At 47.6% G+C, this 24,383-nt stretch overlaps 1 protein-coding gene and 1 long non-coding RNA gene across 2 annotated transcripts; both read right to left on the reverse strand.

The window, feature by feature from the left end:
* Window positions 1–1,537: 1,537 nt before the first annotated feature.
* Window positions 1,538–10,637, reverse strand: IL18BP (interleukin 18 binding protein). Its single transcript, XM_053385372.1, has 6 exons — window positions 10,185–10,637; window positions 7,859–7,921; window positions 6,710–6,772; window positions 5,045–5,174; window positions 3,158–3,387; window positions 1,538–1,894 (listed from the first exon to the last, which is right to left on the reverse strand). Exons 1-5 carry the CDS (start codon window positions 10,198–10,200, stop codon window positions 3,183–3,185), a joined length of 477 nt encoding a protein of 158 aa, XP_053241347.1. The 5' UTR covers window positions 10,201–10,637; the 3' UTR covers window positions 1,538–1,894; window positions 3,158–3,182.
* A 9,823-nt stretch (window positions 10,638–20,460) lies between these two features.
* Window positions 20,461–23,202, reverse strand: LOC128412448 (uncharacterized). The gene is made up of 2 exons (XR_008330087.1): window positions 22,968–23,202; window positions 20,461–20,995 (listed from the first exon to the last, which is right to left on the reverse strand). It is a non-coding gene; the product is annotated as an uncharacterized LOC128412448 (long non-coding RNA).
* Window positions 23,203–24,383: the final 1,181 nt, after the last annotated feature.

Below are 24,383 nucleotides of genomic sequence, written 5' to 3' on the forward strand. Positions count from 1 at the left end.
CTTCCTTCTGGGGCATTAAAATAGCGCTGCCTCCCCCAGTAAAGTGCTGTCCAGCAGCCAGAGGAGCGGCCCTGGCCATTCACTGGGGACAGGCAGCAGCCACATTGGGAGGCGGGGAGATACTTGGAGAGTGGTGGATAATGGCATGGACTTGGATTTTCAACTGAGTAACAAGGTGCGCTGAGAAGGACTGCAGTCGGTGGCTGCTGTGTAGTGAGGGCAGTGGAATTCTGTGTGTGCCAGTCAGCTTTAGGTACATTTTAAAATAGAATAGTAGAGGTGGAAGGGTTTAGCCCAACTTCCTGTAATGTTCTCAACCACTGCCTGATGGTCACATGGTGGGATGCAAAAGGCCCCAAAAGGGTGAAGGTCCTATTGCTTTCCTAGGCGGCTTTTGTTGGCCCCGGAGGAACATGGGAGGATGGATCCCTGGCCTTTCGAGAGAAAGTACACCTCGCCTCTCCAGACCAGTGTCGCTTCTCAAGGTTTAGTTTCTGTTAATTCACCCTTCTCCCTTGCTCCTCTGAGGCAGTCCTTCATAGAGGGCCCAGTCAGACCTCATGGCAGAAGGAAAGCAGAAGCAGCGTTGTGGGTCATCAGGTGGTTGATCTAACCAGCCTCTTCAGGCAGCTATATGCGAGTACAGTGGTACCTCGGGTTAAGAACTTAATTCATTCTGGAGGTCCGTTCTTAACCTGAAACTGTTCTTAACCTGAAGCACCACTTTAGCTAATGGGGCTTCCTGCTGCCGCTGCAGCAAGATTTCTGTTCTCATCCTGAAGCAAAGTTCTTAACCCGAGGTACTCTTTCCGGGTTAGCGGAGTCTGTAACCTGAAGCTTCTGTAACCCGAGGTACCACTGTATTCAGAAAGCACATGAGCTAGGACGGGACTCTGTTCAGTGTGTCACCCCCCACAAGAGCAGAGCTGTCTCTGCCCCCCCACCTGGGGCCTGCCTGACCCCTGACAGTGGGACAGAGCCCTTTGCCACCCTTCCCCACATGAGTGGCCCAGTAGGATTTTGTGGCCTCTTAAAGTTGCTGAGAGCCAAGAGGGTTGCATTCTCTCCATTCCTTGCCTCATCCAGGTTGTCCACCCCGAAGTCAGGCTGAAATAAACACAAACACCTGAGACAGGTACACCTACCACCACCCTGTCTGTTTTGTGGTCCAAAGGCCTCTTTCCAGGGAAGGCGCTGCCCAGTTTTGCAGGAGCAAGACCTGAGAGGAGGACCTTGGTGCAAGGGAGAACATGGGGCTTCCTTGTCCCCGACTCCTACATCTTTCTAAGACCAAACTAGCCCTGTGCGATGGGCCCGGCCCCCAGACTGGAAGCCAGCGAGAACAGCATTTCACATATGAATTAAGCCTGTGCATATCTGCTGTCCAAAGAGGACCTTCGCTCAGTGACGGAGCACATCCTCCACCAGGGAAGGAGCTTGGGATGCGATGCTACTTAAAAGCGTCTTATTTCAGGCTCCTCCTGGGAGTGGAGGCGAGACGACGAAGGCAGCAGGAAAAACCAGCGGCAGCCGTCCACTTGTTCAAGCTGGAACGTAAAGAGTGTACCTCTAGCTTTTATTTAACACAGTTCTACATACTGCTTGGAGCTATATGGGTCAGGTTTAAAATCCTCCAGGAATTTTGCTACCTTTCCCACGCCCTCGGTGTCCCGTTTGTTTTCCTTCTTCCTTGAGGAGTGAGGTTTCTTTCCTTCCTCTGGAGTGGGTGGCTGGAGGTGGCAGAGGGGGTGCTGCCTGGAGCAGAGAGAGATGCTGCGTGACCCAACGGAGAGCAGAAGCAACCAGAAGTTGGTTGCCCAGCAGCCACGACGCCTGCTCTTCTCCCATCCCTCGGCTGCTGTGCTGCACCGCTGCCCTCCTGCCTCTTGTGTCCCTGTGGAATCGCAAAATACAGAAAGAGGGTTGGTTTTCAGAGCATCTTCTGTATGTAGCACAAGATGCCACAGGCCTGAGCCCACCTCGTCAGATGTAGGGAGGAGGCAATTTCTCCTGTCCCTACAAAGCAAGCTTTCCCCCAACACGGGGCTGATGGGAGTTGTAGTTCAAAACATCTGGAGGGCACCAGGTTGGGGAAGCCTGGCTATTACACCGTTGTACAGTGGTACCTTGGTTCTCAAACTTAATCTGTTCAGGGAGTCCGTTTGACTCATGAAACAGTTCGAAGAGCAAGGTGCCACTTCCGATTGGTTGCAGGAACTTCCTGCACTCAGTCGGAAGCCGTGTCAGACGTGTCAGCTTCTAGTTAGCAAACCAGAACACTCACTTATGAGTTTGCGGCATTCAAGAGCTGATATGTTCGGGAGCCAAGCTGTTTGGGAACCAAGGTACCATTGTATACATAAAGGAAGAAAAATAGGTTGCAGGGGCTAAAATGACCCATTGGGTGCCTTCTCTCTCTCTCTCTCTCTCTCTCTCTCTCTCTCTCTCTCTCTCTCTCTCTCTCTCTCACACACACACACACACACACACACGTATGCATGGAAACCACTTCGTGGGTATTTTTTTAACAAGTGGTGTATATTTATTTGGGAAGAAATGTCAGGCTGTAGGCCTGTGTCAGTACAATGCAGAGCGTCAGAGGAGTGCAAGATCAACGCAGTGCTGGCGTAACTGCCTCATATCTTGTCGGAGAAAGCCCTGCTGCCCCACCTGGGACTGCCAACAATTGCAGCTGCCTCTTTGCTGGAGAGCATCTCTCAGAATCGCCCACAAACAGGCACAAAGGTGGGGCCTTGCCGTTTTCGAGTCACAGGGCAAAGGGGGACCCTGAGCCGCTGCCACCTTAATGAGATGACAAAACCTGTTTTGCATTTAGAATTGTAGAGTGGGAAGGGACTGCCAGGGGCCATCTAGTCCTAGCCCCAGCAGTGCAGGAATCTCAGCTAAAGTATCTCTGACAGGTGGCCATCACCTTAAAGACCTTTACAGCTGGAAAGCCTGGAGACAGCGTTGCTGTGAGTGCCCAGCAAACACTTTTGCATAATGCATGCTCCTTGCTGCAACAAGGTTCTTCTGCTTGGAGAGAAATGTGCTTCACAGATCCAGTCCTTCCTCTTCTAGGCAGGGCCTCGCGCTCACAATTCTTGCACACAAGCAATTGGAAGGTGCAGAGAGTTTAGGGGAGCTGCCTGTTTACCTCCGAAGCTCTTGTTCAGAAGTCCTTAGGCGCTGCTGCTGTCGATCTGCTCTGGGACTTTGCCAGGCTGATTCCTGAATCGCGGTTTCGGCTTCCAGGTGACAGCCTTCCGCGCTGCGCCTGCTGGATCGAGGATGATGCATTCAAATCTTGTGTTCTGTATCTTCTTCGTGAAGGTGTTGATGATCAGCTCCCGTTTCAGGGACAGGCCGACGCCCTTGGCTTTCTCCCTGGGGTGGGGAAGAGAAAGAAGGCAGAAAATAAGTTGGAAGGGGGACAGCAGACCTTGGGAGAGAACGAGATGGGGAAAGTGTGTGCCTTTATTTAGTGTTGGTTGCATGAGATTTATACACTGCTTGGTTCTGGAAAAGCCTCAGAGGCTGATGAAAAGAGCAACATGGCGAGATTATTAGCAAAAACTTTAAATTGTTGGGGAAAGTTTAAAGCCAGCAATGACCTAAAAACACATCGGCGTTCTAAACATTCTGGGTTTTTCTGCAGAGGCCCAAAAGAGCACATCTCTGCCTGGCATCAATAGGCAGGGAGTTCCAGAGTGCAAGTACTAGCACACTAAGACTGATTTCTTACAAATGCAGAACAGGTATAACTGCCAGTTCCACAGATCGACGCAGTCGAGCAGGCATCTGGATGCTTTAGTTGAGATTCCTGCATGGCTGGGGGTTGGACTAGATGTCCCTTGGGGGTCCCAACTCTGATTCTATGTGGGGTAAGGTGATCTTGCAAGTAACTGGTCCCAAGTTATTATGGGCTTCATATACACCTAAGAACATAAGGAGAGTCTGCAGAGTGAGGCCAGTGGGCCACCTAGCCCAATCCTTTTATCTTAAAGTGGCCGAGCAGATGTCCGTGGGAAGCCAGCGAGCAGGATCCGAGCCCAAGAGCCACTCCCCTCCCGTAGTTTCCAACAACTAGTGCCCAGAAATATCGCTACCTCCAGCTGTGTAGACAGAGCAATAGCCATTGTGGCTGGTAAAGGGACCCCTGACCATTAGGTCCTGTCATAGGGCGTTGGACTCAATGGCCCTTGTGGTCTCTTCCAACTCTATGATTCTATGGCCAACTCTGGGGGTTTTGGCGCTCATCTCGCTTTATTGGCCAAGGGAGCCGGCATACAGCTTCCGGGTCATGTGGCCAGCATGACTAAGCCGCTTCTGGCGAACGAGAGCAGCGCATGGAAACACCGTTTACCTTCCCGCTGGAGTGGTACCTATTTATCTAATTGCACTTTGACGTGCTTTCGAACTGCTAGGTTGGCAGGAGCAGGGACCGAGCAATGGGAGCTCACCCCGTCACGGGGATTCGAACCGCAACCTTCTGATTGGCAAGTCCTAGGCTCTGTGGTTTAACCCACAGCGCCACCCGCGTCCCTTCATTTTGGCTGGTAGCCGTTGATAATTGGACCACCTTGAACGTGGCCAGGTGTAACAGCAGAGGCAAGTCCTCCGAAAACCGCAGGCTGCTGCAGGTGCCACATGGAAATGCTGGACCCCAAGCAAAGCATCTCCTCCTTGTGGCCCCGAGAGTTGGGCTCATGGGGAAACCATGGAAGACCATTTCCCCTACTTTCCGTCCATGAGAGGCTGCCTTCGAGGGGAGTCGGCCAGCTGCTCCATTGAGCTCCTCTGACCAGCAGCAGTCGCTCTTCATGGGGTCAGAAGGGAAGGGGTTTCCAGCTCTCTCTAGAGGGGCTGCCACTGGGGACTGAACCTGGCACCTTCTGCATGCAAGGCAGGTGCTCTGACATTTCAGAACCATAGAACTGCAGGTTTTTTTTGGGGGGGGGGATCCCAAGGTCCATCTAGCCCAAACCCTTGCAGTGAAATGGACCGACTGCCAGGTCCCCCGGAAGCCGCAGGGTTTACTCACTCAGTGTGCCCCTCGCTCACTTCTCCACTTGGGTACAATTCCGACACGAACTGGCCGTTGGCCAGCCAGTACATGATGCCGCTGTCTTCGTAATCTGTGTAGCCCTCGCACGGGATGCGGATCTGTTTTCCTGAAGAGGAGGAGGAGGAGGAGAGACCACACGGAGTCACCTGGCAGGGTCCAAAAGGAAGGCCAAATGGCCACCCCTTTGGAGGGAGTGGTTCTGGAGGACCAGGCACATGGCGCATGAAATTACTGGGGTGCAGTTTAAATTCTGTTGCAGCATTTGAGGAACTTCAGTAATAGTTGCAAGGTAGATGTAAGAAATTAGATATATTAAGAAAAAGTCTAATTATGATAAAAGTGTGTATTGGCAATAAGTAATATGAAATCAGAATATGGGTCTTTAGTGTTAAGACCAATTTATGTTTTATTGTTTGTTAAGAAAATTATGTATCTGTGGTTATTCCTGTGTGTAATTTGGTATTTGTGTTTTCTCTTTCTTTTTTTCTTCCTGTATTGATTTTTTAAAAAAGAAAGAAATTACTGGGGTGCAGAGGGCAGACTGCACACCTGTGGGGACCTGGGCAATCTTGAATGGACATTGAGAAAGCAAAGGGTGTGTGTGTACATGTGCTGGCCAGACAGAAGCCCTCTTTGTGGGGGGTGGGGGTCCTGCTGGTTTCAATAAATGCCTTGCGGGGAGAACATTGGCAGTGAGCGCTCCAAGTCTCCTCTGCCCCCCAAAGGACTGTTCTCCACACCTTCCAATCTGAAGGCTTTAAATGTGCTTTATAACCTCAGGCTGCATGGTAAAAGACTGCCCCATTCAGGCACCCCACCTGCTTGCCTCAAAATTATCAGTCTTTAAGGTACCATGAATCACCTTTAAATTTGGGGGGGGGGTGTTGCAGGCTCTCCCAGCTTCCCCCACCCTCTGGAATACAAGTTCCAAATGGCTGCCCACGTGTGGACAAGTATATAAGAGGGTGCTGGATCAGGCCAATGGCCCATCTGGTCCAGCATCCTCTTCTCACAGTGGCCATCCAGGTGCCCTGATGGGAAACACACAAGCAGGATTTGAACACAAGACCCCCTCCCCTCCTTCAGAAGCATTGATTCCCCCCGTAGGGGGATAGCCCTCTCATCCTCCATGAGTTCATCCAATCCTGCTTTAAATCCATTCAAGTTGGTGGCCATCACTGCCTCCTGTGGCAGGGAGTTCCACAGTTTAACTACGTGCTTCATAAAGACGTCCTTTCTTTTCTCTCTCCTGAGTCTCCCAACATCCAGCTTCATTGGGTACCCACGAGCTTGCTGCTTGTGGGCCGCTTTGAGGTACCTGCTGGATTTGAGCCAATATTCCTTGCGCAAAGAAATAATTCCCTGTAGGGGCTTTAATCCTTCTGCATGTAAATATCAGGAGTTCTCCAAGGAGAGGCTGACCAATTCTTCCTGACAAGCCTTGCGCTCTGTACTAAGGACGACTCAAGATGCTCCTGGTGGGTCTTGGAGGGACAACCTTCATGTTCCTGGGGGGGGGCAAAGGTTCCCAAAGCTAGGCTTCATTGGCTATCGTCCCTATATGGACCAATCGTTCCCCCAGACCCACAGCACCCCTCTCAAACCGGTCTGACTTGCTTATGCAAAGCGGGCAGGACTTACCACAGGAAGGCTTCTGCACGACAAGGTCAGAAGATATGTGCGGCTGCACATTTGCGGCTGCATCTGAAAAGAGAAAACTCTTGAAGAGGCTCCCTGGGACCCTTGATAAGCATTTTCTGCTGGTGCAGACGGATGACCTCCTAACCTCCCTGAGATGACTGGTGTGTGGTTTCAGATGGAGAACCACGACTTGACCTGCTTATTGTATTGCAAAGAAGAGAGCGCTTTCTGAAAGGTGCAAAGGCATTCAGGCCACGCACCCCTTGAAGGCATCGTACAGACTCCTGAGCATGTTGGCAGACCACCACTGCCCCTTACTCTCTGGTTCCCAAGCGCTGGCAAGCCCTGTGCCACAAAAGCCTGCAGAACAGTCTGCTCAGGGATTGGCGGACAGTTTCTGCTTGGCTCTCCCTTTGCATTTAACATCTGTTTCAGAGTTCCATGCTCTGGTGTCGCACCCGCTGTTGGCTCTGGAGTCTGTGGATTAGGCCCCTGCCTCAGCCCTGCCAAAGAGCCAGCAGGCTCTTTGTTCTGGGTAGAATTGTAGGGTTGGAAGGGGCTCCCAAGGGTCATCCAGTCTTGCAAGGCAGGAATCTCAGCTAAAGAATCCCTGGCAGATCCATACACCCCCCCACCTCTGCTTTAAACTCTCCAGTGAAGGAGAGTCCACTACCTTCCAAGGGAGTCCGCTCCACATTTGAACAGCTTTTACCACCAGAAAATTCTTCCTAATAATAATAATAATAATAATAATAATAATAATAATAATAATTTATTATTTCTACCCCGCCCATCTGGTTTCCCCAGCCACTCTGGGTGGCTTCCAACAAAACATTAAAATACAATAGTCTGTTAAACATTAAAGGCTTCCCTAAACAGGGCTGCCTTCAGATGTCTGGGACAGCTATCACATCGCCTGTCATTCTTCTCCAGGCTAAACATACCCAACTCCTTCAACCGTTCTTCACCAGGCTGGGTTTCCAGACCGAGATGTTGCCAAAGGTGATGGAGACCCTCTGGAAAGGTCTGGCTGTGGGGCAGCTGATCCCTGACTGCTAATCACTCACTTTTAAAAGGCCAAGGGGGTTTTTAAAAGGAGGGGGTGTTGTTAAAGAGGGTTATCTCCTCCCCCTGGCCACTTTGCCTTACCTTGGAAGGAGGCACCGCTGCAGATCAGGGCCAAGAGCAGGCAGCGTGCCTGGGGGCGGAGGCCTGGAAAGAGAGCGGGGGGGGGGGGGGGGAGAGAGAGAGACAGTTAGCATGTGCAGCCAGCAAGAGTCTCCACCAGCTCATTGCTTGGCCCCGGAGCCCTGCACCCCAAGGGAACCTCTCCCCAGCTCGCAAGGTGCAAAGGACTCCTTCACACGTCATGAACCTTGGGAACTGCCTGCTGCAGGATGCTGCAGTGGCCACTGGCTTAGATGGCTTTGACAGGTTAAGAGAGAAAGGAGGTGGTCTAGCCACAGTCTAGCCAGGTGCCTGGTTGGTGAATGGCAGTGGCTGGAGCTCAGGGTGGGGCTGAGCAGCAAAAGTGCTGTTTTGAGGCATCTGAAATGCCTGTCTGCAAAGATCTGCTTCTTTCCATTTCTTTGCCCGTTAGCCTCCTTGTACCACAAAGGTCAGCAATGACAAACTTAGACAGCATCCTAAAAAGCAGAGACATCACCTTGCCAACAAAGGTCCGTATAGTTAAAGCTCTGGTTTTCCCAGTAGCGATGTATGGAAGTGAGAGCTGGACCATAAAGAAGGCTGATTGCCGAAGAATGGATGCTTTTGAATTCTGGTGCTGGAGGAGACTCTTGAGAGTCCCATGGACTGCAAGAAGATCCAACCTATCCATTCTGAAGGAAACCAGTCCTGAGTGCTCACTGGAAGGACAGATCCTGAAGCTGAGGCTCCAATACTTTGGCCACCACATGAGAAGAGAAGACTCCCTGGAGAAGACCCTGATGTTGGGAAAGATGGAGGGCACAAGGAGAAGGGGACGACAGAGGACGAGATGGTTGGACAGGGTTCTCGAAGCGACCAGCATGAGTTTGACCAAACTGCGGGAGGCAGTGGAAGACAGGAGTGCCTGGCGTGCTCTGGCCCATGGGGTCACGAAGAGGCGGACACGACTAAATGACTAAACAACAACCACAACCACAAAGGTCTCAAGGTGGCGTACGGCAAATGCAAAACAAAAGCAAAGCATGAGCGCCAGAGGTCCTAAGACGTAATAAAATGCGAAAAGTGACCAAGCGCTTAGTTCCCAGCAAGGGATTCCTTGCTCTTCCTTAGAGGAGGGCAATCAGGCCAAGATGAGCCCAGGGTATCCCCGTCACACTGTCCCCAAGGCCACCACTGGCCAGCTGTACGTCCTCCATCCATTCATGGATGTGTCTTAGCATTTTAACTTTGTGTAGCACCTCGGCAGAAAGGCAAGATGGAAGTGCAAGGAATAAATAAACGAGTAAATGCCGGTATAAAACGAATGGACAAATTATTACGTATCTTTATCACTACTGCACCAGGTTGAAAATGGCCATTCACAAATGCCCCCGTAGAACAAAATTGTAATGGACCGCAAGGGTCATCTAGTTCAACTCCCTGCAGTGCAGGAACATACCCTCTAACATTTCCCTGATGAAAATAGAGAAGGATGATTTTACTGTTCATACCCCGCACATCTTACTGGGTTACCCCAGAGACTTTGGGCAGCCTCCAACATATATAAAAACACATTAAAACATTTAAAAAAACCTTCCCTATACAGGATTGCCTTTAGACGGCTCTGGAGTCAGATAATTCCATACCCTCCAACATTCCTCCAATGAAAATAGGGACATCCTAAGGAAAAGTGGGACACTCTGGGATCAAATCAGAAACCGGGACGGCTTCTCTAAATCAGGGACATCCCTGGAAAATAAGGACACTTGGAGGGGCTGCAGGAATGAACAGCTCAAGAATCCCTGACCGAGACCCACCTCCCACTGTTGAACATCTCTTCCTGTCAGAAGTTGCTTCCTGCTACTTAGTCGGAATCTCCTTCCTTGCCATTTGGATCCCTTGGTTCTGATCCTTCCCTCTGGAGCAGCAGAAATCTAGCTTGCTCCATCTTCCCCGTGGAAGGCGTTTGAAGATGGCTCTCCTGCCTCCTCTCCGTCTCCTCCATTCCAGGCTCAGCATCCCCAGCTCCCTCAACTGTTCCTCACAAGGCTTGGTTTCCCTCAGAGAACTACAGTTCCCAGCACCCTTTGCAAACCACAGTTCCCAGGATTCTTCAGGGAAGTTGGGCTTTGAAGGTGCGCAGCCTCAGTTTGAAGCGTACAGAGTTACACTTCAAGAAAGAGGGAAAGTTCCCCTTGGACCTGCAGCTGCTTCCTCCCTCTTTTCGGTGCCACTGAAGGGGCACGTCTGTGTGGGCGCAGATGGGGCCACTGAGGCTGCAGAGAGTGTGGCTAAGAAGCCTTGGCAGGGGCAGCTGGCTCCCTACCTGTGGCTGAAGACATCCTCTTCGTCCTCTTCGCAAGGGGGGTGTCTGAGCGGAGGGAGGAGGAAGAGCTTTATACATCTGGTTCCTGAGTCACAACTGAAAGCCCTGCCTCCCACCCACATGCCCCCAGCAGCTAAAACAAAATGCCACATTCTTCACCAAATATTTTAAATTGTTTTTAAAGCATGGTTTAGAGCAGGGGTCAGCAAACTTTTTCAGCAGGGGCCGGTCCACTGTCCCTCAGATCTTGTGGGGGGGCCGGACTATATTTTTTTGGAGGGGGAAATGAATGAATTCGTATGCCCCACAAATAACCCAGAGATGCATTTTAAATAAAAGGACACATTCTACTCATGTAAAAACATGCTGATTCCCGGACTGTCCATGGGCCGGATTGAGAAGGCAATTGGGCTGGATCTGGCCCCTGGGCCTTAGTTTGCCTACCTATGCATGGCCTAGGTAAAGGTAAAGGTACCCCTGCCCGTACGGGCCAGTCTTGACAGACTCTAGGGTTGTGCGCCCATCTCACTCAAGAGGCCGGGGGCCAGCGCTGTCCGCAGACACTTCCGGGTCATGTGACCAGCGTGACGAAGCTGCATCTGGCGAGCCAGAGCCACACACGGAAACGCCGTTTACCTTCCCGCCAGTAAGCGGTCCCTATTTATTTACTTGCACCCGGGGGTGCTTTCGAACTGCTAGGTTGGCAGGCGCTGGGACCGAACAACGGGAGCGCACCCCGCCGCAGGGATTCGAACTGCCGACCTTTCGATCGGCAAGCCCTAGGCGCTGAGGCTTTTACCCACAGCGCCACCCGCGTCCCTCATGCACCGCCTAGAGGTACCCATAAAATCTGCAGCACCTGTTTTTAACTAAAAGCTCTTTAACATTTCCAGGAAACCTGACAACTTCTCGCAAGATGTGGTTTGTCCCTTTCCCAGCAGAAGATGAGCACGAGAGCACCTGGCCCTCCTGCGATTTCCAGGAACTGGCATGCGGAAGCATCGCTGCCTCTGACTGGCGAGGCAGAACAGAGCCCTCCAGGCTAGGAGCTGTTTAGGGAAGTTTTTAATGTCTGATGCTGTATTGTTTTTAATATTCGGTTGGAAGCCACCCAGAGTGGCTGGAGAAACCCAGCCAGATGGGCGGGGTATAAATAATTTATTTTTATTTTTATTTTTATTTTTATTTTTATTTTTATTTTTATTTTTATTTTTATTATTTCCTCTGTGAATTTCTTTGAGACTGTCCATCTTGGTGGCCTTCGCTGTCGCCTGTGTGAGGGAGTTCCATGGTTCAATTGTGCACTGGGTGAAAAAGTCCTCTTTCCTCTGACCTGAATCTTCGAACATTCGGCTTCTTGGGATGTCCAGAAGTTCTGGTGGTCCACAAGAGAGGGGGAAAAGCTTTTCTCCAACCTCCTTCTCCATTCCATGCATAATTTGCCAACTTCCTATCATGTCGCCTCTTCTCTAAATGAAGATTACCAGTTTGTTTTTTCAATGAATCCGGGGACACTTTTCAACTTCCTATTAAATAGATAGATTTTGTCAGGGGACTGATTTGTAAATCCGGGGACTGTCGCCGGGAAACGGGGACATCTGGTAACCTTCCTCAAAATTAAAAAGTCCCAAATGCTGCAACCTTTCTTCGCAGGGGAGTCCCCCGGGATTCCAAGGCTATTTTTCTAGAGAAAGCGGTGCCAAAACTCGCCCTGAATGCCTCCCTTGTTCTCTTAGACTGGCAATGGCGCCCACCTGAGAGGGTGGGGAGGAAAACCCTGCCTGGATCATTTCGGTTGCCCTTTTCTGAAGTCCAGTTTGTTTTCTACTGTTTTGTGAGTTTCATCTGTTTCTGTAAATATGTAACATCCAGGCTTGCCCTTCTCAATGTCTCCGCTCAAAAAGAGGGCTGAAAGAGAGTTGGGGGAAAAGGTTTCCTTGCATGGAGAAGCAGGTGGGGTGCAGAGGTCCTGGGGTGCTTTTGGGGGTCAGCACAGCATGTCTGCGTTCCAGCCTCTCTGCATAGCTGTCAACTTACAGATTTTAAAATAAGGGACTAGCAGCCTCGAAAATAAGGGATCAGCACCCAAAATAAGGGATTTTAGTCAACCAGCTGAAATACGAAGTTAAAAGGGACCAGATCATTTGGGAGAGCAGCGCCAGTTTTTAGCCCTTCGTTTCCAGAGGTTGCTGCTGAAGACACCAGCTGATGAAACACTGCAATTCAATAACTACAAGCAGCAACCACTTTTCATGCAAAACAAAGTCCAAGCTACAAAGATGCTGCTGCAGTTCTGTGTCTTTCCTCTCGTGCTCCATCTGCAGCTCTCAGTTCCATCAGGCGGGGCGGGAGGAAGAGGGGGGGAAATAGCGCCCGACGTAAACCTGCAGATCAGACCATCTATGCTAGTCTACCACTACAAATCTATGGGAGAAGCACTTGCGGTCCTTCCTCCGCTTCCCCCCTCTATGGTTAGCCCTTGGAACACCTGCCCGCGCCTCCGCCTCCTCCTCTTCCTCCTCTCTCTGAACTGCTTTCTCTATGGTTGCCCTCGCTCTCCTCTCAAGGCTCCTCATCAATTCATAGACCATGCCAGGCTGCCCATCTCATCCGGGTCTTTCGGCGGCGCAGCTGCAGTACAGCCTAGTGGGAGCGGCGGCAATGGGCAAAGGGGAGGCCCCAGTCAGAGACACTCAGTTTGGCAGCTGCGAGGAGGATGGCGGTGGAAGGGCCCGAGGCTCCTGCCAGTCCCGGCGGGGAGGGGCTCCTGGGGACCGAGGCTGGTGAGAGGAGGCCGGAGGGGGCCGGGCCAGGCAGCCAAGCAGCACAGTTGGAGCCTCCCTCCTCCCTGGCCAGCAGGGAGGTTGAGGAGCTGCTTCCTTTGAAACCCAGGAAATTTAAGGGACATCATCAATTTGGGACAGCAGCGGGACACGGCGCTGGGATGAGGGGGTTTCCCGCCAAATAAGGGACGGTTGACAGCTATGCCTCTCTGCCCCCTGTTAGGATATAGTTCCATTCCACCTTAAAAGGGTACAGGCATGACTGTTGAGTGTCACGTGACTGTTTATTTCCAGCACAGCCTGCTGGGAACTTCTGTTTGCATATAGCGTTTGTTGTTGCTGTTTTGCTGGAGACGAAGGGAAGCAGACATGTGAGGGGGCCGCCCCCCCAAAAAAAGTTGATGGGCATTGCTATTCAAATGGTGTGAATCCATAGCAGTGACCAGGGGAGGAATGGCCACTGGGAGGAGCACAGAGAACTATGCTGAACAAATGCTTGTAAATACTGCTTACACATGGCTCTGTCCGCCTCTTCCACTGTGCGAAGATTTATTCACTCTGCTGATAGAGTGTGCATGGCCTCTAAACGTATCTGAGGCTCGTGTCGCTGTTTGATGCTGTTCCAAGGGAGACTGGTGATTGCCCAGCTGCTGGCTGGTGGCTGAAGCCAGCTGGGGGCCTGCCTGATGCCCCTGTTTGCCCGGCAGTATCCCAACACCCCCACGGCACGCCAGTGAGTCCAAAAAGGACCAGACAAACCTGATGTTCGTTCTTTCAAGGCCCTCCAGGAACATTTTGTGGATTGCTGATCCTTCAAAAGCCAACTTGGACTTCCCCCTTTCCTGGAAGCGGCAGCGCAACACCACTTCTGCGCCTCTCAGTTTTGCTTTACATTTCCGCTGGCATTGCTAAGTCATGGGAAACCCATTTGAAGACACAGATTACACTAATAATCCGAATAATCTCAGCCCTAGGTGGTGCAGGGGGGGAAACCCTGCACAAGCTCAGAATGAATGTGATGTCTGGTGGGAAAGACCGCCGGCTCTTTCTCAATTTTTGTGCTGAGCTAGATTTAGCGCCACGTGAGCTTCTGGTGCAAAGGCTTTCTGTTTTCTTTAGATAAGCCCTTTCTCACTCACTGCCCTCCTTGGCAGGAGTTCTGGTTTTGTTCTTGAGCTCTGAACTGCAGAAAGTGCTTTTGTCCGAAATAAAGCCCTTAAGTCCACAACTGACCTGGAGTTGGAGTTCACTGCACTGACTCTGGGTGACTGTTCAGATTCCCATCTGCCAACCCTAGGAGTCAAGGGGTTTTCGCCCCCCCAAAAAAAATATTTGAGCCCCCCCCCAAAAAAAGTTGATGGGCATTGCCATTCAAATGGTGTGAATCCATAGCAGTGACCAGAGGAGGAATGGTCACTGGGAGGAGCACGGAGAGATGGAATGCCCTGGTGCGTCTGCCTTAGTGAAACTGGACACCTTCATCTGCCCCAGCTGCAACAAAACATGTCTCTCCCTTTTCAGTTTCTACTACAGCCACAGCAGGTGCTGTAACTCCCCAATGATTTGACTTGACCCCCTGAAGGTGCACTCCTTCGTTGTCTCCCAAGACAGTGGTGGGAAGTAGGGGGAGGAGAGGTGGGGAAATATTGTTAAAAACGTGTAGTCATAGGTATATCAGTATTCAAATTTGAATTGTCAAATTGTGTTAGTAGTGTTATTATGGTTTTTGTTGTATGTGTCTTTTGCGGTTGTTGTTTGTATTGAAAAAACGATTCAATACATTTTTTTTTTAAAGGAAAAGGAAAAATTCTAAAACGGGTTAAAAATAATAATAATCACACTAACTTCCTAACCTTTATAGTGCAATAGTGTGAAGCAGCTGTTGGCACAGGTTGCAATACTACGGGTTTTATTTCTTTTGTCGCCTTAATAATTAACCTCTGGGAATGTGCAGTCTTTGTATCCTTAACACGTCCGCATTGCTGGGCACTTAATGTCTCTGTCCAAATTGTGCTCATTGGAGCACTTTGTCCAGCCATCTGCCCACCCACCCATTGATCCTTCCTTCCTTCCTCCCCCTCCTTCTGGGAAACGTAGTTGAGCTGCCGCCAAGTCACAGTGGGCTCAGCGGCTCACTGGCCCTCCCCTAGCCTGGGACGAGAGTCACTTCATAGCCCAGCCATGCTGCTGCCTGTTGCCCACCTGCTTTGAATCAGTTAGTGATGGAAGCCAGCTGTGAAGCCCTTTCTCCCAATGGAGGGGGCAGGAAGGGAAGCCCCCAAGCCTCATTGTTATGTACTGAGTTGAATAGGATCCAAAATGCAGCAGTCTGATTGGTCCTAGAACAAGAGGATTCAGAATGCAGCAGTCTGATTGGTCCTAGAACAATGCAGCAGTCTGATTGGTCCGCAGGAGCCACCCAATCCAGCTACAGGTGGGAGTGAATCCACAACCTGATTGGCCTACAGGAGAATCCCGGAATTAGCCAATCACATGAGGCCCATTGTGTAAATAATGTATATAAAGCAGACATTCTGGGGGAACTTCCATTCCTCCTCACCACTATGAGCTGAATAAAGAGCATGAAATCCAATTTCGACTTTGAGTACATTTCACTCATGGATGGCCACGGGGACTTCTTCGCAAATGGCCTGGCGGTTGAAAGAATTGGCTTACGTTTAGCCTGAGAGCCATTTTCAAATGTCTCAAGGGCTGCCCCGTGGAAGAAGGAGCAAGCTTGTTTTCCCTTACTCCAGAACGCAGGACCTGAACTGATGGCCATGGCAAGAAAGGAGATCCCGACTAAACGTTAGGAAGATTTTTCTGTGATAATTTTTTTATTAAGGTTTTCAGTATTACAACAGATAGATTGACAGATGTAACAAATACAAAATAAGGGAAAGACAAAAAGCATAGCAGGCAGAGGAGTGCGTGCCTATCAGTGGCGTAGCGTGGGTTGTCAGCACCCGGGGCAAGGCAAGTAATTTGCGCCCCCTAACCCGTGGATTTGCGCCCCCTAACCCGTGGATTTGCACCACCTAACCCGTGGATTTGCGCCCCCTAACCCGTGGATTTGCGCCCCCTAACCCTAACCCCCAGATGTTGCGCGCGATGCGGCCGGCCCCCCCTGCACCCCCCACGCTACGCCACTGGTGCCTATCTCCAAGGCAACTGACTAATCTGGAAAATACATATATCATTGAATAGGAATAAGTCCAGGAAGAAAGTCTTATCACACCCATATTTCTCTCAAAACCAGTCAGAAGAGAAGAGGGGCAGAGGAAGATGATAGACTTTGCAGAACTGGCGAAGCTGGCAGGAAAAATCCGAAACCAGCATGATCAAGTATTCCAAAATGACGGGAGTAAATTCATACGATATTTGAAAGATCATTGTAAGCAATCAGCATCACTAGCAGGGTTGTCCGAAGACTTGTAATGAGAAATTTTCTATCTTTCTATCTTTATTTAAATTTTTGAGATATTTTGCAAGGAGTGTAATTGGAAAATGTATAAATTGCAATGGTATAAAGGTTAATTTTGAAAGCCATGAGGCGGGAGGGAAGGAAGTGTTGGGAAATTCAAGCCCTTCTCATGAGAAACTGGCAGCTGTCCCAGGCACCCGGCTTGATTCCCTGTTGACCTCCCTGGCTGCATTCCCCAGCAAGCGCAGGCAAGGTCTCGATCGGCGATTCTTCTCAAACGTGAGAAGAACACACCCCTCTTTCCTGCCTCCCCCAGGCAGGGGAAAGAGATAGACAGAAACGTATTTACATGCTTTTATTTCTGTCTTTGCAGCGTTACAAAAAACATGACTGCTCTCTCCATACTCCAGCAGTGTTGTGACAAACACTTCCTGTACTTCCTGTACAGCTCATATTACACTCTGAGGTAATTCCGGTGCTGCGCACTGTGAAATGACTGCCCCTCTGTTCCCACAGCAGTCCCAACATTCCCATCATGTTTACTTTTCAAGCTAGGACTTTGTTTTTTTTTAAAAAAAATATTTATTAAAGTTTTCACAAATAGAGCAAAGAATAATCATAACCGAAAAAAAGCATACAAAAACAGAAAAACAACAAAACATACATCAAAAAGAAAAAAAACACTCAATCACATAACAACAGGAAGAAAAAAAAAGAAAAGAAAAAAAGAGAATTAAAAACCAACTCAATTTTCTCATTTTTTCAAAATTCTCATTCGCTTATTTCTTTGACCTCCTCACGCCTCCCTCTCCTGTATTCCCAGTCGTAACATTGGTTCAGCATATCCTTACCCCTTTTTCATTATAACATTTAGGTTGATTTTCATCAAATTTACAACTTTATACCTTAACTAATTGTCCTACCATTTTTCCGTACTCTTACTGATCTTATTACTAAGTCCACTTAGGTCCATTCCAGCATCATTTTAACATTCGTTAATTTTACAGTGTTTCTGTAAATAGTCTTTAAATTTCTTCCAATCTTCTTCCACCAACTCTTCTCCCTGGTCTCGGATTCTGCCAGTCATTTCCGCCAACTCCATGTAGTCCATCACTTTCATCTGCCATTCTTCCAGAGTGGGTAAATCTTGTGTCTTCTCAAGCTAGGACTTTGCAGCAGCATTGCTTCATTATCGTAACAGGAAGTTGATAGGCTCTAAGAGCCAAGGCAGTATAGTGGATAAAGATGATGTGAATGTATAATGTTAAATGGAAAACAAATAAAAATTATATTTAAAAAACAAACCAACAAACCCAGTGAGAGGAATTGATTTAGGTGCTCATCATTGGTAGATTGAACAAAGTCCCATCAAACTGCCACAAAAGAGTCCAGTTTGTTTTTTCAAGATAAAATCCCATGTTCCATGTGACATTTTCTTGTGAGGCAATGTTCTAGATGCCGTCCCACGAATGTGATGTCCAATAAAGTTTTCTGATTTGGACAATCATGAAATGAGTTACCAACCACAAAAATACCAAGAGTTATTTTGATTTGATCTTTACCTTCTGAGGGAATTATGGTTCTGACGAGTTATGGTCAGGGCAATATCTACATCCACGAAAATCAGGGATTTTCTGATACAAACTAAATCTATTTCATTTCCCCCCACAGCTCTGGCTTGAAACCTAACCAAGGCAAGAGGGGGATTTAACATTCTCTCTTTTTTTAATAGATATTTATTAAAGTTTTACAAAAACAAGAATACAAAAGCATATAAAGAGAAAGAAAAAAAAAGAAAAATACATGAAAAAAGAAGAAAAAAGAAAAAATGGGGATAGAAAAAAAATACAACATATAAAAGACAGATAAAAAGTAAAAAAATTAAAAACAAATCCGTTTTTTCTTAACTTTAAGCTCCTTTGCTTATCTCTTTGACCTCCTCACACCTCCCCTTTTTGTATTCCCATTTACATAATCAGATCAGCAAATCCTTACCCTCTTTCATTAGCTTTGACAGTATCTTAACATTTTATATCTCTATATTTTCATCCAATATCAATTCATTTTTGCATATTCTTGTTGACTTTGTTGCTAATACCACTTATTTTCAATCCAACATCATTTTAACATTCATTAATTTTACAATGTTTCTGCAAATAGTCTTTAAATTTCTTCCAATCTTCTTCCACCAACTCTTCTCCCAGGTCTCGGATTCTGCCAGTCATTTCCGCCAATTCCATATAGTCCATCACCTTCATCTGCCACTCTTCCAGGGTGGGTAGATCTTGTGTCTTCCAATACTTTGCAATAAGTATTCTTGCTGTTGTTGTTGCATACATAAAGAAAGTTCTATCCTTCTTTGGCACCAATTGGCCGACTATGCCCAGGAGGAAGGCCTCTGGTTTCTTCAGGAAGGTATATTTAAATACCTTTTTCATTTCATTATATATCATCTCCCAGAAAGCCTTAATCCTTGGGCACGTCCACCAAAGGTGAAAGAATGTACCTTCATTTTCTTTGCATTTCCAGCATTTATTATCGGGCAAATGGTAAATTTTTGCAAGCTTGACTGGTGTCATGTACCACCTATATATCATTTTCATAATATTCTCTCTCAAGGCATTACATGCCGTAAATTTCATACCGGTGGTCCACAACTGTTCCCAGCCAGCAAACATAATGTTATGACCAATGTCTTGTGCCCATTTAATCATAGCAGATTTAACCGTTTCATCCTGCGTATTCCATTTTAATAGCAAGTTATACATTCTTGAAAGTATATTAGTTTTGGGATCTAACAGTTCTGTTTCCAATTTTGATTTTTCCACCTGGAAGCCAATTTTTTTGTCCAAATTGTAGGCCTCTCTTATTTGATAATAACGAAGCCAGTCTTGCACCTTATCTTTTAATTTCTCAAAGCTCTGCAATTTCAATTTGTCTCCTCCTTGTTCCAATATTTCCCAATATTTCGGCCATTTGGCCTCCATATTGAGCTTTTTCTGAGCCTTTGCTTCCATTGGTGACAACCACCTTGGGGTTTTATTTTCCAATAAGTCTTTGTATCTTATCCAGACATTAAACAATGCTTTCCTGACAATATGGTTTTTAAATGCTTTATGTGCTTTAACCTTGTCGTACCACAAATATGCATGCCACCCAAAAACATTATTAAAACCTTCTAAGTCCAAAATGTCTGTGTTCTCAAGAAGCAGCCAGTCTTTCAACCAGCAGAATGCTGCTGATTCATAGTAAAGTTTAAGATCTGGCAGGCCAAATCCACCTCTTTCCTTTGCATCGGTTAGTATTTTAAATTTTATTCTAGGCTTCTTGCCCTGCCAGACAAATCTAGAATGGCTTTCTGCCACTTCTTGAAACAATCCATCTTGTCCAAAATTTGCAATGACTGAAACAGAAATAACATTTTTGGCAATACATTCATCTTTATAGCTGCAATTCGACCCAACAAGGAAAGCTTCAAGTTTGACCATATTTCCAAATCTTTTTTCACTTCTGTCCAACATTTCTCGTAGTTATCTTTAAATAGATTTAAATTCTTAGAAGTCATATTTACCCCCAGGTATTTTACTTTCTTAATTAATGATAAACCTGTCTCCTTCTGAAACCTCTCTTTCTCAATTGGTGTTAAATTTTTCTCAAGGACTTTAGTTTTTGACTTGTTCAGCTTAAATCCTGCCACCTGACCAAATTCTTGAATCAGTTCTAGTACTCTTTTCGTGCTAGATTCTGGCTCCTGTAACGTCAAAACTAGGTCATCTGCAAAAGCTTTCAATTTATATTGTTTGGCTCTGACCTGGATACCTTTAATCAAACGGTCCCTTCTAATCATATTTAACAAAACCTCCAGGACCGAAATAAAGAGCAATGGGGAAATTGGGCAGCCTTGTCGTGTACCTTTCTCAATCTTAAATTCCTCTGTCATCACATTGTTAACTATTAATTTAGCCTTTTGTTCTGAGTAAATTGCACTTATACCATTTTCAAACCCTTGGCCTACCCCCAGGGATTTAACATTCTCCATCCTTGCTAGCAAGTACCTTGACAAATACACCTGGAAAATTATGTTTGCTTTTAAAGGAAGAAAGTTTGATGTATAAATGAGGCCACCACTTCAGCCCTTTTGAAGATGAAAAGCCTAAAATAAAATTAAAAAACAGGAACAGAAACAAGAGGCAGTTATCCACTTTGATTCAGAAACTGGTGCTTGACCGTCAGACATGCTCAGTGACTTGAGCTCATGACAGATTTGAGTCAAAAAGAGCAAAATTATTCCACGGTCGAACTTTGGCCTTCAAACCAGCCGTGTGATTTGCACAGCAATGTATATGGAAATCAGGTGGTTATTCTAAAGGACCTGTTTGCATGCTTTGTCTATGACAGCCATGCAAAATTTGAAATTATGCAGGGTCTGAGTTTTCTGAGGTTGACAGCTGCAGCAATAGCCTCACTGAAGTGGCCCTTTGCAACTTTTAGCACTAGGTGAGGTGACTGCAAAGGATATGGACCTGCCTTCAGGAAACTTAAGCCGTTGTTCTAAATGACAGCCTGTTCTAAAGTGACACAATTGGTTCTGCAGTTTGTTTCTTCTGAATGGGACTCAAGGCCATGTTTTTGGCCTCGAGAAGCCTCCATGTGGCCCTCAGTATCTCAAGGAATACATAATACCTGCAAGATCAGCCCATAAATGCCTCACCAGCAGAACTGGCCGGGTTACAAGCTCCACCTAAGATCCACATTTGTGGGAACTTGACATTTTAGTATGGCATAACAAGAGCAGGGATGCCCCTTGTACCTTGCCTTCGTAGACCTGACAAATGTGGGAATATTCGGGAGGCAGGAGAGGATATATTGTTTATTAATATCCTTCTTGACTTGCACTAGCAAGTTCCTTTACTTAGCAGAGTTTCACATCCCCCTTTTAAACACACAGCAGATAGCTGGTTGCAGGCTTGTGTGAGCCTCTATTAGGTTCCTGGTAAGTTCCCTTCTATCCCTCTTAAAAGAATAAACACGCCACAATCTTGTTTAAAGTATATAAAAGAAGTTTACTCACATCATCAGTTCACAGTTGAATCCCTGAAGGCAGACTTAGTTACATGTGAATCTATCCCATATGGGGATAATCCCAGTGTCCTCTGTTGGATGAAAGCCAACAGAGCATTTCTAGCTAAAAAGCTGCTCCAATGACGGAGGAAGTCAAAGAGAGAGAGAGTGCTGCGTGACTCGTCCTTTTATTACCTGGACAGGTAAGGTCACACCCACCTCTAGTCACATGCAAAAGAAGTTTGCCCCAGCCAGAAGGAAACAGGAAGTTTTCGACTGGCTGCACCAAACATTCCCCCGCATGTCCACTCTAGGAAAACAAGGAATGTTGTACTTGACTGCTACTTATGTATCACATCCCACAACAAATGCCTTGGACCTCATTAGCTGAAAGGGACTTTTAACGCTGCTCAACAAGATAGGGTGCCCCCCCCCCATTATCATGCCATCCAGTATCCTCAGATGCCTTCCCTTGGAAAAGTGGTGTGAAACAGGGCTGTGTTCTCGCCCCAACGCTCTTTGGCACATTGTTCTCCCTGTTGCTCTCCTGTGCCTTCAGCTCAACTGATGCTAGTGTCACTATAAGAAAAAACTGCTCCTTTTCCCTTATGAGGTATCCAAGAGCCCGTCTAGAGTCCTTAAGTAGGTTTCCTTTTGGGAGGCCAACCAGAGTATATTGAGTAAGCCTGATCTTTATTACGGTAACTGTAGCAACAGGGTCCCCACTCACCACACACAGGAGGGAGGAGGAACCCAGAACAATGGTGCACAAGCCCTTATATAGACTTTTGAAATTGCCCCACCCTGTAGCCCAAGACACCCCCCCAAAAAAAACAACAACAACATACATACATCACAGAAGGAGGCGATCTACAGCAGAAATCCTGTCTGCCAGGATACCTGATAATGGTCACTGGTTGCTTTACCTGGGCAGCCTGGCCATTCTTTTGTGATGGTTAATAGTTTAGTTCCTGAATCCAGGTCACAGGCTCACCCTATTCATACACAAATGTGCCCTTAAGACAGGATTTGCAAGCAAAAAGACAATGGGAAGGCTTTTCCCATTTCCCTCCCTACTGTAGAGGAATACTTGAGGCCACTGGGAGTCAAAATGGCTTCAGGATTGTTCTGTACTATTTCAGACACGTGTTTTATATACTTATGTATGTGTTTGCCTTGTAAATTTATGAATGTTTAATTTATTTTTGAGCCCTTAAATTCTTATGAGAGTGTGTACATCCATACAAGGAGAGACAGGGGTCTGCTCCCTCTGTAAGTCTCCGTGCCCAGGCGAAAGTGTGGCAGATTCTTATCTGAGAGATGTTGCTTGCACATGATGCAGCCTTGACAGCCCACTCTGAGGAAGCTCAGCATAGGTTCATCATGGCTGCTGGGAGGAGCGCAGAGAGATGAAACGCCTGGTGCATCTGCACAAACAGACACCTTCATCTGCCCCGGCTGCAACAAAACATGTCTCTCCCCATCTGTCTCTACAGCCACAGCAGGCACTGTAACTCCCCAATGGTTTGACTTCACCCCCAAAAGGTGAAGTCTTCTCCTCCATTGGCTACTGAGACAGATGGTTGAGTGACTGAATGCACGTTTGAAGCCTGTTTCATTTATTTTTTACACTTTTGCCTGGCCCTTCTTGCAAGGAATTCAGGGTGACATGGGTGGTTCTTCCGATCGCCAGCAGCTTTACCCTCACAATGGCCCTGTGGGGTAGGCCAAGCCGAGAGACAGGAGCTGTCCCCAGTGAGTTCCATGGCTGAGAGCGGAATTTGCACCCAGGTCCCCTCAGTCTTGATCTGCATCGGTGAGCCTTAAGAGAACGCATACCACTTAGAGGAACTGGGACTCAAATTGTCAACAGTTTGCCTGAAAACCACAGTCGTCATGAGTTTGAGTTAATCCAGATTCCCAGTAATTGCAATACTGATAATGATAATCTCTCTCTTCCCATTTCTCCAAAGTACTAGGAAGCTCCGAATGAGTCCCGCAACTCCAGAAATAGGCACTGCCTAAAATATTAATAATAATAAAACAGAAACAAGAGTCGGTTACCCACTTTGATTCAGAGACAGGTGTTTGACCATCAGACATGCTCAGTGACTCGAACTCATGACAGATTTGAGTCAAAAAGGCTGAAATTATTCCATGGCCGAACTTTGGCCTTCAAATAGGGAGTTGCTGCAATTTTGGTCAGCAAGGGGGCATGATCCTGAGGAGCCCACAAGTGTTTTCCATTACACGTCCTAGTGCTTGTGCTTCAGTCGATCACACCACAAAATCACCATGAATAATCATGGTGTGAGTGTGAGCGAGACAGATTTATTTTATTAAACTTGTATCCTGTCCTCCCCAAAGGAGCCCAGAGCAGAAAACATCAAAATGCAACTGGAAACATCTGCAAGCAATTTAAATCCATCCAAATTGTGTCCGTGTCCCACATGAACTTGCCTGTGAAGATGTGACTAATTTCGCTTGCCCTGGGAACTAGGGGTGAACATCAGACCAAACCTGCCCCTTGGCAAAGTGCCTGTGAGGGATTTGGGGCTCCTCTGAGGTGAGGTGCCATATGTTAGCGCAGTAAGGTAAAGGTAAAGGGACCCCTGAACAGTCGCGGACGACTCTGGGGTTGCGGCGCTCATCTCGCTTTACTGGCCGAGGGAGCCGGCGTACAGCTTCCGGGTCACGTGGCCAGCATGACTAAGCCGCTTCTGGCGAACCAGAGTAGTGCACGGAAACGCCATTTAGCTTCCTGCTGGAGCTCTTTATCTACTTGCCCTTTGACGTGCTTTCGAACTGCTAGGTTGGCAGGAGCAGGGACCGAGCAACGGGATTTGAACCGCTGACCTTCTGATCGGCAAGCCCTAGGCTCTGTGGTTTAACCCACAGCGCCACCCACGTCCCATGTTAGAGCAGTAGCAG

Source organism: Podarcis raffonei, chromosome 4, assembly GCF_027172205.1.
Source record: "Podarcis raffonei isolate rPodRaf1 chromosome 4, rPodRaf1.pri, whole genome shotgun sequence".
Lineage (NCBI taxonomy): Eukaryota > Metazoa > Chordata > Lepidosauria > Squamata > Lacertidae > Podarcis > Podarcis raffonei.

What these genes read in the sequence shown, in the direction of transcription:
- IL18BP (XM_053385372.1), bottom strand. An exon ending in CGTGCAGAAGCCTTCCTGTG is followed by an intron (nt 5,175 to 6,709) that starts GTAAGTCCTGCC and finishes CCTCCTCTTCAG; the next exon opens with GAAAACAGATCCGCATCCCG. An exon ending in GTGAGCGAGGGGCACACTGA is followed by an intron (nt 3,388 to 5,044) that starts GTGAGTAAACCC and finishes TCCCCACCCCAG; the next exon opens with GGAGAAAGCCAAGGGCGTCG.